The following is a 15,390-nucleotide window of genomic DNA, read 5'->3' as shown; positions in this document are numbered from 1 at the left end:
TGATTTTAATTTGATCTTTAAACAGTATCTTGTTTTTAATAGAGCGGTTTCCCGTTGTATTCTGGATCTCCATATCTTTGAATTATGTTATAGTTTATTCTGGTTTTATTAGGATTTTTCCGAGGACAAGATGTTCAAAAGGTGCGCTTTCTCTTACCAGCTCATGCTGGCTAACAATAGGGAACTGCTTATACCGGCAGTCGCTCGGTCGACAGAGCCTCGTTTGTTCTCTAGCAGGGTGTTCCACGTGCAGGAGAGGTTGTCATTTGGACCAGCTCTTACGTTTAACGTTTCAACTGTCGTCCCTTACACCCCTTATTTAACAACATACCCCCTATCATTAATTTGGCCTTGTATAAAAACGTACTCTAAAAAATTCAGTTTAAAATGCTGATCAAAACTACTATAGACTTTTTACCAATGTTTAGAAATAGTAAAACAATATTAAATTGTTTACAAATAACAGATAATTTGGGCCAAAACAACCCGAATGTAAGGAATTTTCTAAAGGGCTGAAAAATACAGTACAAGTAAAGATCATCAATATATCTTCAGATTATCTGTTACATCCTAACATTATCTAATAGATATGAATTAATTTCACTAATGTGTAAATATAAATTTAAATAAATAAAATAAAAATAATTAAAATNTGGAAATTACTTTAAACATAAGTACACCATGGAATATATTCGGATTGCAATAATAAAGTAATGGACAATTTGCGGTAAAATAACAGCGATATTTATTCTTGTACAAGAATACTATATGATACGCAACTTCTTTATCATTCTGATGTTTTTAATGGACGTGTGCTTATTTATTTTTACTTGTTTTTTTAAAAGCAAGTTATAAACTTTAAACTATTTTCTACCTAATCGCATTTAATTTCCTTTAAATCTTCATACATATTTGAATTAACTGTTTGTTTATTTTTTACTTTCTAATAGTTCGTAATTCAAAAAAAATATAAAAAGTAGCAATTTACCAGTTCACAATTTTGATAATAGATTTAGTTCAATTTCAAAATTATTTCTTTACCTTTTATTAGCTGATTGAAAATAATTATCATCTTACCCCATTATCTACCTCCTTAAATCAGCTATTAAGAAGTGCATATTGTTATTAAATATTACTAAATAGATTGTTTTAATTTTGTGAGAAATATAATTAATTCAACAGAGGTCACGGTAGTGCATTGCCTTTTCTACCTGTATAGGTAAATGTGGTAAATTATCAAGATTTATCTTTTATGTTGGGCTTGTCGGTATTTTATTAAAGGAATGATGGTGGTTCTTTAATAGTTAACTTGATAAAACTGTACATTTTATATGTAAAGAGGCATATTAACTGACGATGTTAAGTGAATACACATCCAACAACATTCCTTTAAGAGTGCGTATATAAACAGCAGGCTTTTCAAATATTTTAGTATACTTGTGCAAAATGAGGCTCTACTACGCAAGTTTTTGTACTCTTATGTTTATTTCTTTAACAGTAGCTCAAGTTCCTAGTTTAGGATGGTGCCCAGAATATGTACCAATGAACGATTTTGATATAGAAAGATTTTTGGGAAAATGGTACGAACAAGAGCGATATTTTACTTTTTCTGAAGTTGCTTCTCGATGTGTCGTTACTGACTACGCGCGAGCTCCAAGTGGAAAAATTTTTGTATCCAATGAAATTACAAGTCGATTGTAAGTATCGATTTTTCATTAATTATGAAGTTAAGAATATTAAACTTTTAATTGTTTTTTGAATTAACTACTGCATCGTAATTCAGTATTTGTTGGTGCCCATCAGCATGACGCAAAGTAAGGAACTTCGACAGTTTCGAAATAAAAATTTTATGTTCTTAATTTTTTAACATTTGGTTTGTCACAAAATGTCCCTTTTAATTGTAATTGTATTTATTAATTTACGTAGCATTCTAAAATTACTATCTTTTTTACCGCAATATAGATTTACGAAAAAGATCATGGCTAGTAGACAAATATATGTAATACAGATAAAACTAAAAAAAAAAAAACAGATTAAAAAACACTTACCTATACAAAACATACTATTTTTTATATATTTGCAGAACCGGTATAAAAAGAGTTATTGCTGGAGAAGTTGGTGTTGTTGGAAAAGACGGAGAAGGTCAAATTACTATCAAATATGCAACTACGCCAATTTCAACAGAAACTAAACTTAAAGTTTTGGAAACAGACTATGATAATTTTGCTGTTGTGTGGAGTTGCAGTGGAATTGGTCCAGTACACACAGGTAAGAATAAGCTTGAGCCAATTAATTAATAAAGTAACTACCCTCTAGCAATTATATGTTTTTGTTCGGGTTTTAAGGATGTTCCTTATTTCCTTATTATTCATTAATATGACCATAATCCTTGAACATGATGACCTCAAAATCCAAACAGAAACACTTCACTCTTAAACTACGGCCGCGAAAGCCTTAATTAAATTAATCACGTTTTGTTGTAGAAAGCGCTTGGGTGATGACTAGAGAAAGACTACCTTCTGGTCAAGTATTACAAAAAGCATACGGAATACTTGACAAGTATAGAATAAATAGGACATTTTTCATTAAAACTGATCAAGAAGGTTGCGCATTAGCTGCTTCAGATTTAAACGCAGTCAATGGTTTAACTCCTACTGCAACTGTTTTACAAACAACAGGTGCCGAACAAAAATCAACAGAGAGCAAAGAAAAAGTACCGTGACGTTTGTTTATGTTCTTGCTAGCTTTTTACTTGTGTAAAAATACCTAGAAAGAGTAATCCATTCTTTAAATTGAAATTTAAAAGATACTTATTAATTAAATAAATACTAACAGTTTTTAAAATAATTGTTAAAATTAGTACCTATTGCAAACAAAACATTTGATAAAAAATATTATTTAAATGGTCGTCTTGGCCGTCAGTCACAAACTTATACAATATTATAATAAACCACTTTTTGCAAAAATTGGACACTACTAATTTCTTCTTAATATCAAATGAACAAACTGAAAAGAGAAATTGTTTTAATTAATGCTATAACAATTCTACAAGCTTTTTTCCCTTTCTTTTATTTATTTCCTTCATACAATTAAGTATAAATTGCGAACTAATGTATAAATAAAATCAACTAAAAAGAGCTCTACCAAATATGATATAATATCAGCATACTTTCAAATAAATTAATATCATTAAGAGGTATTCAAATTCGCAACAAAATAAATGAAAAGGATATTTAAAAACAACTTTGGGAAACATCCAGGACATTTAGAGAATAAGTAGTTTTAAAAAACTATAATTCACATGCATTTCTACATTTTAACACATCCGCCTTAAAAACTAACACGCAGTATTCAGAACAGAAGGTATAAATATCACAGGACATTTAATTCTACAATGTATTTTTTTTTTCTCTTAATTATCTTCGGCCATGACGATAGTAATTGCACTGGTTGCAGAGGGAGACTGATCAGTGTAAGAACGGCTTACACTGTTTCTTGCAGTATACATTGATTTTTGTAGCGTTTTACTTACAGGCCGCGAACCCTTATTCGTAAGGTAATCTAACTCATGTGTCTCCGAAGCAGAAGATGCCTGCCGAATCTTCTTACTTTTATCTTTAGGCCGAGCTAAAAAGTTTAATGATGAATAAGAAAATTGACCTAAATTATTAGTGGGTCCTACAACAGCCAATAGGGAACACAAGAAAAATGTGGCAAAAAACCAGCTTACGGTCATACTGGTTATCAAAAAAACTCCAATTTGAATATACGGTAAAATTGATGATGGCATCATGAAAGCTCCTGCAGCTCCTGTTGTGAGAGCTGCCATTAAAGATGGACCAGCCATATTAAGTACTGCAAATTTTGTAGCAAGTTTACGATTTCTTTTTTCGGTACATATCTTATATGCAACAGTATAATGTAAACTGTAATCTACTGCTAAACCTATGGCTACAGATATCGTTATTGATTCTAAAATATTTAACTTCCATCCTAATGCAACCAATACCGCCAACGTTACAACAATACTACTAGTAATAGTAACAATTGCATATAAACTAGTAAAAATATTTAAGGACGCAAGGAGTAGTACTCCTAATGCAGTTCCCATTGATACACAGATAGCTGCCATCGTACCCTCTGAAAGTACCTTTTGCACATCATAAAAGTCTAGATCGCTGATAAAGAAACCACCTACAAGAAATTTTCTTTACTATTAGTTAAATCTTCAAGAAATTTAACTAACCTTTCATCTCTTTCGGGGCAGTTTGAAGTTTCTTAATCATCCACGTTTCCACAAGAGTAAAAAAATTGTGCATATGTTCATATGACATCGAATATGTATAATTACTATCATATTCAACTACAACAGCTTTTATTGTCGGAAATTGGTCTTTTGAGAACTTAGGCCCTGCCATTCCAGGTATGAAATATTCCGTAGGAGTTGCATACAAGTCAGACATCGCTTTAGTTATACATATATCAAAAATACTGCTATTATAAGGGAACTTCTGTATTTCACAACAAGGAAAGCGACTTTTCTTTTCAAATGAATCATTGCAACGTTGTTGCATCCATGACATAAATGTTTCAATAAAACAATTAGGCAGTAATGGGCCAGGCGTGGGTTCATAAAAAGGTTGATTTCTCAAATCCCGACAGAACTGTAATAGCCATTGCTGTGACTCAGGTTTTGAAACGTCAAAACTTTCGTCCAGTTCCATTTTTCCTAAGGAGGTAGGATCTAAGTAATTGGCATTGTTTACCGGTAAAACTCCCCATACGAATCTGAGTGGCAACTTATAATCGCCAAAATTTTCTCCCGGTACCTTCAATTTATAATTCAAATATTTAATTGTATTTTAGCAAGTTATTCTATTTACTTTTATTATTTGTTATCATTACTTTATTTTGCGATACATTGATAAACTTACCTTTTCTGTTTTCCTGAACCAGAATAAATACTTATAATGCATATCATAAGTTTCAAATAAATTAGAACTTTCGAACAACTGAAAATCAGGTGTACTGGGAAGTTGCAATTTGGGATAGTAAAATACAATTACACTACTTGCCACAGCAATTACTGAGAAAAGTATAAGCCAAATGTAACGAAAATGTATAACAATACTGGCTAATTTTTGATCACAATCGTTTAAAAATTCCCGTAACCAATTACATTTAACTGAAGACCATAGTATTGTCAATATTTTACACTGCTTTACTACTGCTGGCAACTGCAATCTTTTTGTGAATAATTGGACGTATGAGAAGCTTCTTTCACTTATGACGACAGCCGCTGGAGTCCATGTCATCATTAAGATCCAGTTAGCCATAACCGACATTGCTGCAAACAAACTAAAATGGGCATTAGGTATTAAAAAATTAATACGTATGTTGATGTTAGTGTTACCTAAAACATCGAATAGCTATAATTGAGCTCAGATAAGATGCTAAAAAGGCAGCCATTGTCGTTACAGAAGTAATAAACATTGATAAAAAAGCATGATGAAATGTTGCATTCATACATTCCACATATGACAAATTTTTACCTTGATTTTTTGACTGCCATACTTTACAAAATAGAAACACATTATCAGCTCCAATACCTACAATGTTAAAATGTTGTAATCTAAATTAACATATAACAACGCAGTAATACAATTTTACAAATTTCGGAAAACAATAATTTTTATACTAAAGTTTTTTTTCAAAGTAAACATTTCACTTCATAATTTTTAAAGCGATAAGATTCATGTGCAGTAATACGTTTTTTAATATAAAATGACAAAACAAAATATAATAGTTTCGTGAATTATACTTATTTCCTCCACCCTCTGAGGAATGACCGTACCAATTGAAACAATATTAACATAACAAACATAATATATTGCTGCATAGAAAATTAATTCTTTTAAGATTTTCATAGGTGTTTATCCGCATGCACAAGTTAATTACATCATTACATGATTTTCTTTACATGAATTCTTTAGAAACATAAATTGGAACAAAAAAATATAGTGTGAAACATGTTTATATTTTACAGAAACATTAAGTTAAATAATATAGCAAAATTTGTGTTAAATAAAATAGCAAAAACCCTACTTACCCAATGCAACTACAACAGCCAACAGGTTCATAAAGGGGAAGAATGCTATTCTGAACACAATGGTGTATAAAAAATAAGAAATTCCTAGTGAAAATATTATCGCAAGAATAGTCATAATAGTGATTAGAAATGATTGTGTATAAAACCAGATACACAATAAAATGAAGAATGTTCCGCAGGTTATGAACTTTATATCACGCACCAAGTATTCATCAAACAAAGCAGCTTTTATTCCAAAATCCATAGCCACTATTGATATTGTTCCAAAAGTCAGTTGCATATTTCTTATTGCATGAAAGTAATTAATATTTTGGGTTACAGCAGCCACAGGTAAAAATATGACTGTTTGAGTTAAATTGTTATGAGGTCTATCCTAAAAAGTAGATATAAGTATTAATGTAATTAATACTAATCTTAAAATTACAGATACTTTATATAGAAAAATTACACTATTAATTGTGATTATTGCATTTCCTAAACTTGTTTTAATGATAATACTAAAGAATACTACTTACAGATTTATGAAAGGATATACTGACAAGGTAATTTAATATATTATAAACAGCATCATATTGAACACACTCTGCAGGTACAAAACAGCTTTTTTGGCTACAGTCTGGAGCCAAGTTTAATGTGTGAAAATAATGAGAGCAGCGTTTTACTAGCAGTTTACTTTTAATGACATCCTCCTCCTTAAAAATTATTTTATGATAATAAAGGATATTTTTAATGAAAACTTCAATACCGTTATTCCAAGACATGTGGTACGATTATGTAATTGTGCAATGTAATTGCCCAAAGACCAAGGACGACAACATTTACTGTGCTTTTTCAGAGAAGATGGTTGACAATAACTTTTATATTCTGGAACTTCTATAAATTCATGCTCTAATCGACAGAGAGTTCTCAATGAATTGTAAGAAAATAAGTCAGACCCATCCTTTGATTCTACCACAAAATGAACATATCCTTCATCTACAATAGAGAAAGATCACTTTAATTCTTCTAATTTTTTAGTTATAGAAATATATAAATTTGAAAAAAAAAATCGTAACAAACCAGGAGCGCCACAAAAAAAATCTTCACTATGTTCATGAACAACTGTACTTTTTTCAGTAGTTCTCTCTCTAATGGCAATTTTACGTAATGCTTCCCAATTGCTTGTAGTAGTTTCTAAATTATCTTCTGATATATTTCTTATAATAATCTATAATCAAAACCCAAATTCAATCCCAATGCATAACAACATACAATGTATCTACAAAGCTGTTTCCAATGAAGTTTTTAAACTAATTCTTACCCCTCTTCGCATAATGGTAACTTTTTTCTTTTTATTTTTGACAAACTTCTCTTTCCTTATATTAAAAAATTCATTTGGATTAACAGCAAATGGTCCAGAAGGTCTTGTGGCTTGCTCCAAATTCTTCCAAGCTATTTTACGATTAGCCAAAACAGTTCCTCGTGTTTCAAATCCCTACAGCAATAACATTAAAACTATTTCAGAAATCCAATTAATTAAATATTACCATTTGAGGTTCTGAAAAATGTGGAATTGGTCGCAGAGTGAAAGGTATTACCAAACATGTACCAGAAAATACTGTAATAGCTAGTAATAAAACATACGGATGACGAACAATAATTTGGGAGATCCAGCTTAAATTCATAATTTCATGAATATTTACCAATAACCTACTGATAAGTAATTTTACTGTTGATGACTGTAACAATTTTCGTTTCTATTTTTTGCATAGCATATTTACACTATTGAATCCTTAATACAATATTAAAGACTTAAAGCTCTCGGGAACTAGAAGAATTCAGTCTTATATTGTCTTCTGGCATTGTCGTACGGTTTCCTTGTTTTGCTTATTACGAAAAAAATTGCTCTTCTTTAGTTAATCACAAGAAAATAAGAAAATACCGCTACATCCCGTTTTGATTAATAAAAATCATATAACGCAGTACATCTTTTAGAAAAATACAAGATAGTTTCACCAATAAAACATGTAAACATGGCGCAAATCACAGGTAGCTGTTAGATCTGTAGCGTCGGTTGCATATATCATATATTTCTATGATAAATTCTCACGCTTTCTGGTTGTGGTTGCTACAGGTAACTAATAAGGCTCACGGCGAAAGAAGCTACGTACTATTTTTAAATCACTTCTTTTCTACTGTTTTGGATATGTATGCATAGTCGTAAACAAATTAGCTCTTATTTGCAATTACATAATTATAATTATCGATTTTCTAATTATCAAATTTTCTGAAACACTAGGTATCAAAAAAGAATGTTTTTGAGAAACCGTTGTTGAGTCCATAATTTCCTTTGGTAAAATGATCTCTCATTTTGTTACTTTTTACAAAATATAATAATAATTTAATTCTTAATACTTAATACTCGCTTAGTTATACAGAATGAAAACTCTTAACAAATTATTACTTCTTACACTAACTATATTCCTAAAGGAAAAGTATCTATCAATCAAAAATATCACAAAACTTATTATAATACACAAATATTAAAAAATGTTTTAGAAATAATTGTCAAAAGACACATTTGTACTTAATTTTTTTTAATTTAGTCCATTTTCCAAAAATGGATACCACTGATCTAAATTGAATCGTGTAGTCTGCCTCCCTTTGTCACTCGATGACTATGAACTATGAACTGCATAATCTCACGATGATAAATTAACACTTAAGACGAAGGTCGCTTTTACAAAACTACAATGAAATAATTATGTTACATTCAATAACGCTCAATTTAAATAATACTTATAAGAATATGATAGAAATTAAAACAAAGTTTTGCATAAAAAATTATACACCTTTTGAAGCATAAACGATTAGATTGATCTAAACTTTTATTAAAAAGTAATTTTACAATTACATTTCAGACAATTACATAAGGCATAAGTAACAACAATATATGAACCATTTAAATTTAACTAAATTAATATATATGTATATCATGTTGGCCATTTTAAACAAAGATTCAAAATTAATCAACAAAATATTTAAAAATTAATGAGTTTGACAATGTTCATAAAATATATAAATCGTCCCTTCACGATTAATAAGACACTCTTTCTGGAAAGTTTGAAAAATAATTATTTTAAAAGGAGACCATATACAAAACTGAGTAAAGTATAATCACCGAACATCCTCAACTGTTTAGTACCTAAAACTTGAAGTAATATAAAACCGAATTAATATACCTTTCTAATTTGGTTAGCTCATGGACATTTGACCCAAAGCTAACAGCCTCTCTACTGCTGCATTTATATCTCCGAATGTAGCTATAAGCGCCTGTAGATTGGCATCTCTATTAACAAATCCCATAGCTGATAATTGCTCTAACTGAGTTTGATACCGCTGTTCCGGTGGTAACGATGCATCTTGTTGATTGGCCATTCCAGCTACCATTCGTGCCATAAACTGAAGGATCAAATATTTATTTATTTAATAATTTACGGATCACAGGACCCTTTATGATACATATAAAAACAAAAATGTAGATGGCTGCTGATTTAGGTAGAAGTGTTTTTTGACGCCTTTCATTGATCATGGTAGATGACGATTGACGGCGTATGAGCTGTGTTAACATTTATATCCATTCGACGATGGGGAAAGTACCCTCAAACACCAAGACAGCACAGACATCATCATTTATCAACGAAGAGCCCCAACGAACAATTCAACGTAGATCAGCAGCGATGAAACCTGTGAAAATGCTTTTCGCAGTTGCGAGCAAAACGTCAAGAGTACGATCCAAAAGACCACAGCTAATAATCCCGGAAAATTTTTGTAGTAATTAAGACGCCGTGAAAGTCTACATTCACTTATTCAAGTTTGTCAGTGCTTATAGAATAATAAGACTTCTAAGCTAGATCTACATCTGTCTTACACAAATTTGTTTGTATGCACTAATGAACCGATTATAAAATTTTTTTCATTGTCAGAAAACCGCACTATTCATGGTTACAGTTGTTAAATTCAAATTAACTTAGGTTAGACTAATTTAAACATTTTAGGAAAACAATTATAGAGTAAATTTCAGGAAAATCTAGTCAAATGATTCATAAAACCTACATATTTCATTGCCTTACTCTTAAGGGTAAAACCTTCAATGCTGTCAAAAATCTTCTCTCTATATTTATATTTATACATTGCAATGCAACAAAAACTTACTTCTGAAAAGGGATCTGTAGTAGATGGAGTAGTTGTAGTTGTTGAAGTAGCAGTAGTTGATGCAGGAACAGTAGTTGTTGAAGAATTGGTGGTAGTTGTAGTAGTAATAGTAGGTGCAGTAGTAAGAGATGGTGGGGTAGACACACCAACAGTATCCATAAAATTGGGTGCTGCCTGACGTAATGTTTCCATTCCCTGTTGAATTTGCATAAGTGCATTTAAGGCCTAAAATAATAAATGTTAGAAAATGCAATAATTAAAATGTTAACATAACTATTGACCTGGGGATTAGCAATCAAATTATGTATTTCTGGATTCTGCAATTGTTGCAACAAATTAGGCATCATCGTGCGCATGCGTTCTCGCAATGCAGGATTTGTTTGGAAAATGGGATTTTGTGACATGATGCTCGTTGCTAAATTTGGATCTGCTACCAAAGCCTGCATCATGCTTTGGATATAAGGTGCTGACATCATATTTTGCATTAACTGGGGGTTTTCGGCCATTTGCTGCATTAAACTGACTAGGGATGGATTATTAAGAACATTTTGCTGAGTGCTTGATTCATTGGTTCCTGATCTAGCATTACTTGACCATGGATTAGGAAGTGGATCTCTGTTTTCTGTACCTTGTTGAGGATTAGTACCTGATCCAGAATCAGAATTGTCAACTAATCCTGAGAATGGATTACGTGAAAATTGCTCAGATACTCGCTTAGTTATACAGAATGAAAACTCTTAACAAATTATTACTTCTTACACTAACTATATTCCTAAAGGAAAAGTATCTATCAATCAAAAATATCACAAAACTTATTATAATACACAAATATTAAAAAATGTTTTAGAAATAATTGTCAAAAGACACATTTGTACTTAATTTTTTTTAATTTAGTCCATTTTCCAAAAATGGATACCACTGATCTAAATTGAATCGTGTAGTCTGCCTCCCTTTGTCACTCGATGACTATGAACTATGAACTGCATAATCTCACGATGATAAATTAACACTTAAGACGAAGGTCGCTTTTACAAAACTACAATGAAATAATTATGTTACATTCAATAACGCTCAATTTAAATAATACTTATAAGAATATGATAGAAATTAAAACAAAGTTTTGCATAAAAAATTATACACCTTTTGAAGCATAAACGATTAGATTGATCTAAACTTTTATTAAAAAGTAATTTTACAATTACATTTCAGACAATTACATAAGGCATAAGTAACAACAATATATGAACCATTTAAATTTAACTAAATTAATATATATGTATATCATGTTGGCCATTTTAAACAAAGATTCAAAATTAATCAACAAAATATTTAAAAATTAATGAGTTTGACAATGTTCATAAAATATATAAATCGTCCCTTCACGATTAATAAGACACTCTTTCTGGAAAGTTTGAAAAATAATTATTTTAAAAGGAGACCATATACAAAACTGAGTAAAGTATAATCACCGAACATCCTCAACTGTTTAGTACCTAAAACTTGAAGTAATATAAAACCGAATTAATATACCTTTCTAATTTGGTTAGCTCATGGACATTTGACCCAAAGCTAACAGCCTCTCTACTGCTGCATTTATATCTCCGAATGTAGCTATAAGCGCCTGTAGATTGGCATCTCTATTAACAAATCCCATAGCTGATAATTGCTCTAACTGAGTTTGATACCGCTGTTCCGGTGGTAACGATGCATCTTGTTGATTGGCCATTCCAGCTACCATTCGTGCCATAAACTGAAGGATCAAATATTTATTTATTTAATAATTTACGGATCACAGGACCCTTTATGATACATATAAAAACAAAAATGTAGATGGCTGCTGATTTAGGTAGAAGTGTTTTTTGACGCCTTTCATTGATCATGGTAGATGACGATTGACGGCGTATGAGCTGTGTTAACATTTATATCCATTCGACGATGGGGAAAGTACCCTCAAACACCAAGACAGCACAGACATCATCATTTATCAACGAAGAGCCCCAACGAACAATTCAACGTAGATCAGCAGCGATGAAACCTGTGAAAATGCTTTTCGCAGTTGCGAGCAAAACGTCAAGAGTACGATCCAAAAGACCACAGCTAATAATCCCGGAAAATTTTTGTAGTAATTAAGACGCCGTGAAAGTCTACATTCACTTATTCAAGTTTGTCAGTGCTTATAGAATAATAAGACTTCTAAGCTAGATCTACATCTGTCTTACACAAATTTGTTTGTATGCACTAATGAACCGATTATAAAATTTTTTTCATTGTCAGAAAACCGCACTATTCATGGTTACAGTTGTTAAATTCAAATTAACTTAGGTTAGACTAATTTAAACATTTTAGGAAAACAATTATAGAGTAAATTTCAGGAAAATCTAGTCAAATGATTCATAAAACCTACATATTTCATTGCCTTACTCTTAAGGGTAAAACCTTCAATGCTGTCAAAAATCTTCTCTCTATATTTATATTTATACATTGCAATGCAACAAAAACTTACTTCTGAAAAGGGATCTGTAGTAGATGGAGTAGTTGTAGTTGTTGAAGTAGCAGTAGTTGATGCAGGAACAGTAGTTGTTGAAGAATTGGTGGTAGTTGTAGTAGTAATAGTAGGTGCAGTAGTAAGAGATGGTGGGGTAGACACACCAACAGTATCCATAAAATTGGGTGCTGCCTGACGTAATGTTTCCATTCCCTGTTGAATTTGCATAAGTGCATTTAAGGCCTAAAATAATAAATGTTAGAAAATGCAATAATTAAAATGTTAACATAACTATTGACCTGGGGATTAGCAATCAAATTATGTATTTCTGGATTCTGCAATTGTTGCAACAAATTAGGCATCATCGTGCGCATGCGTTCTCGCAATGCAGGATTTGTTTGGAAAATGGGATTTTGTGACATGATGCTCGTTGCTAAATTTGGATCTGCTACCAAAGCCTGCATCATGCTTTGGATATAAGGTGCTGACATCATATTTTGCATTAACTGGGGGTTTTCGGCCATTTGCTGCATTAAACTGACTAGGGATGGATTATTAAGAACATTTTGCTGAGTGCTTGATTCATTGGTTCCTGATCTAGCATTACTTGACCATGGATTAGGAAGTGGATCTCTGTTTTCTGTACCTTGTTGAGGATTAGTACCTGATCCAGAATCAGAATTGTCAACTAATCCTGAGAATGGATTACGTGAAAATTGCTCAGTAGCAGCATTTAACATTGGTTCCTGGAAACATAAATTAATATTCATTTTTGGAAATTTCACATTATCATGTGAAAGGAATACATTCACAACAATCAAATGGAGTTCTGTGAAACTGAATTAAGATCCTCAGACAATCTCCGAGGATAACTAATTGAGTGTCAAAACACATATTAGCTTTTCAAATGTTTTATATGGAGTTTTGTGTTGCAATGCTAATACAATAAATTGAGAAAAATAATTATTATGAGATGTGATTACCTGAATATCACGATACATGCGTTGCAGAGTACTGTACCCTCCTGGAATGCTTTCTAAGTTACTAATAGCACGATCATGATTTCTCATTAATTCTTGTAACATAGAAGGATTTCTAGCTAGTTCCATGGTTTGTCTTAAAAGCTCTGGATTGTTTAACATGTGGTTTATTTCTGGATTTCTATCAATTAATTCTCTCATTTGTGGGTTACTAGTGACCAATGTACGCATGTTTTCAGGGTCACTCATAAGTCTTTGTACCAATGGATTATCCAAAACCTGTCTCATCAATTCTGGATTTCCTAAAAGTTCAGATTGCAAACGATTTTGCAATTCCATGAAATTTGCAGAGCCCAAACCCAATGACTCTAATCCAGACAAACCTCCTAAAGTACCCAAATTAAAAGGAGTAGCACTTATGTCGGCTAAAAATTAAAAAGTATATTGAACATTTATTTCTTATCCAAATCAATAAAATAGTATAATACACACACCAAATTATTCAGTACTTATGACTGAAGATTGAATACATACCCGGTGGGCGTGAAGGTCCTGACTCTACGGTCCTAGGTGCAGTTTTGATCACAAGATGTACTGTTAAACCATCTTTGATGTTATGAGTTTGTAAAGTATCTTGATCTTTCATAATCTTTCCGGCAAAAATTAAACACAGCTGATCCACCCCGGCATTAAACTTTTTGGCTACTATTTCCTTAAACTAACGAAAAAACTTACATTTTGCGGCACCTAAAACATGAATACTTACGTCCTTCACCGAAGCATCTTCTTCAACTTCTACTGTCTCCCTTTCTTTTGGTGTTTTAATAGTAACTGTTATTTTCTTCTTTGGAGGATCTTCATCTTTTGCTTCCGAACAATTTTCGGTTTCTTTAGGTGTATTTTCAATTCCACCTGAGTCATCCGCCATCTTTTATTACGTTTTGTGCAGTTTTATCGTATAATTACAAACGTATTCCTAGTAAAACGATGACTTGTAGTTTAGCCGTTCATGTATGGCTTAACAGTGTATACATCATTCTAAAAGGAAAAGTCACTAAATTTACCAAATAATTTTGTTGGCTACAAGTAGTCTTTATGAGGTAACACCAGGTAATGAAAAGTAGCATAGATAGTTTATAGGGTAAAGATTGCTAACAAGCACCAACACTCTAAAGTCACTCTAATTGTCAAAACATATAATAAATAAAGTAAAAATTAAATTAATTACCATGAAAATTGATATCATAAAAATTGAAAGTAATTTTTTAATTTAATCCTAATAACTTTTTCTGTTTGAATAAGTTATACAGTAAAAAAAATGCAATGGAAACTTCTGTGATACATAATTGTTAACTAATTTTCGAATTAAAATTAAGTTTACCATTCAAATTCAGTCTACTGACCAATATTAAGCTTCTTGCCTGATTAATTTTACCGAAGTCAATCTGAGAACGTTTCTATAATTGAAGTTGTAAAAATATTCAAAAATTCCTTACGTTCACCAAATCATTTATTTTTGCACGTAACGCCGCCAAAGAAATGTGTAATTTTCCTTTACATGTACAATAATAATAAGAAAAGATTATGATAAGATAATGCATAGATAATAATACTTTGATACA

At 31.4% G+C, this 15,390-nt stretch overlaps 3 protein-coding genes across 5 annotated transcripts; 1 reads left to right on the top strand and 2 right to left on the bottom strand.

The window, feature by feature from the left end:
• Nucleotides 1-1,225: 1,225 nt before the first annotated feature.
• Nucleotides 1,226-3,303, top strand: LOC108737336 (apolipoprotein D-like). The gene is made up of 3 exons (XM_018470147.2): nt 1,226-1,697; nt 2,084-2,268; nt 2,484-3,303. The coding sequence occupies exons 1-3, from the start codon at nt 1,447-1,449 to the stop codon at nt 2,720-2,722; spliced, it is 675 nt and encodes a 224-aa protein (XP_018325649.1). The 5' UTR covers nt 1,226-1,446; the 3' UTR covers nt 2,723-3,303.
• A 96-nt stretch (nt 3,304-3,399) lies between these two features.
• On the bottom strand, nt 3,400-8,402 carry LOC108737334 (protein dispatched). 2 transcript variants are annotated; one of them, XM_018470146.1, is made up of 11 exons: nt 7,636-8,402; nt 7,410-7,583; nt 7,169-7,316; nt 6,855-7,084; nt 6,625-6,801; nt 6,110-6,482; nt 5,414-5,609; nt 4,935-5,358; nt 4,247-4,829; nt 3,683-4,194; nt 3,467-3,627 (listed from the first exon to the last, which is right to left on the bottom strand). In XM_018470146.1, exons 1-11 carry the CDS (start codon nt 7,771-7,773, stop codon nt 3,562-3,564), a joined length of 3,021 nt encoding a protein of 1,006 aa, XP_018325648.1. In that variant the 5' UTR covers nt 7,774-8,402; the 3' UTR covers nt 3,467-3,561. The 2 variants fall into 2 exon arrangements, with proteins under 2 accessions (XP_018325647.1, XP_018325648.1); XM_018470145.1 differs by having other exon boundaries at nt 3,400-4,194; nt 7,636-8,400.
• Nucleotides 8,403-9,330: 928 nt separating this feature from the next.
• LOC108737314 (ubiquilin-1) lies at nt 9,331-14,794 on the bottom strand. 2 transcript variants are annotated; one of them, XM_018470096.2, is made up of 7 exons: nt 14,535-14,794; nt 14,303-14,486; nt 13,772-14,193; nt 13,483-13,534; nt 10,585-10,979; nt 10,304-10,528; nt 9,331-9,550 (listed from the first exon to the last, which is right to left on the bottom strand). In XM_018470096.2, the coding sequence occupies exons 1-7, from the start codon at nt 14,694-14,696 to the stop codon at nt 9,344-9,346; spliced, it is 1,647 nt and encodes a 548-aa protein (XP_018325598.1). In that variant the 5' UTR covers nt 14,697-14,794; the 3' UTR covers nt 9,331-9,343. The 2 variants fall into 2 exon arrangements, with proteins under 2 accessions (XP_018325598.1, XP_018325597.1); XM_018470095.2 differs by lacking the exons at nt 9,331-9,550; nt 10,304-10,528; nt 10,585-10,979 and adding exons at nt 11,834-12,053; nt 12,807-13,031 and having other exon boundaries at nt 13,088-13,534; nt 14,535-14,792.
• Nucleotides 14,795-15,390: the final 596 nt, after the last annotated feature.

This window comes from Agrilus planipennis, unplaced genomic scaffold (assembly GCF_000699045.2).
Source record: "Agrilus planipennis isolate EAB-ADULT unplaced genomic scaffold, Apla_2.0 scaffold90, whole genome shotgun sequence".
NCBI lineage: Eukaryota > Metazoa > Arthropoda > Insecta > Coleoptera > Buprestidae > Agrilus > Agrilus planipennis.
Note: the sequence above shows the minus strand (reverse complement) of the source record. Positions and strands in the feature narration are given on the sequence as shown.

Coding starts and splice junctions, on each gene's coding strand:
- LOC108737334 (XM_018470145.1), bottom strand. CDS start 7,773: ATGAATTTAAGCTGGATCTCCCAAATTATTGTTCGTCATCCGTATGTT. Junction 7,317..7,409: donor TTACCATTATGCGAAGAGGG/GTAAGAATTAGT, acceptor TTTTGATTATAG/ATTATTATAAGAAATATATC. Junction 4,195..4,246: donor TGCCCCGAAAGAGATGAAAG/GTTAGTTAAATT, acceptor AATTTCTTGTAG/GTGGTTTCTTTATCAGCGAT.
- LOC108737336 (XM_018470147.2), top strand. CDS start 1,447: ATGAGGCTCTACTACGCAAGTTTTTGTACTCTTATGTTTATTTCTTTA. Junction 1,698..2,083: donor AATGAAATTACAAGTCGATT/GTAAGTATCGAT, acceptor ATATATTTGCAG/AACCGGTATAAAAAGAGTTA. Junction 2,269..2,483: donor AATTGGTCCAGTACACACAG/GTAAGAATAAGC, acceptor GTTTTGTTGTAG/AAAGCGCTTGGGTGATGACT.
- LOC108737314 (XM_018470096.2), bottom strand. CDS start 14,696: ATGGCGGATGACTCAGGTGGAATTGAAAATACACCTAAAGAAACCGAA. Junction 14,487..14,534: donor AAGATGCTTCGGTGAAGGAC/GTAAGTATTCAT, acceptor TTTTTTCGTTAG/TTTAAGGAAATAGTAGCCAA. Junction 10,529..10,584: donor ATTTGATTGCTAATCCCCAG/GTCAATAGTTAT, acceptor TTATTATTTTAG/GCCTTAAATGCACTTATGCA.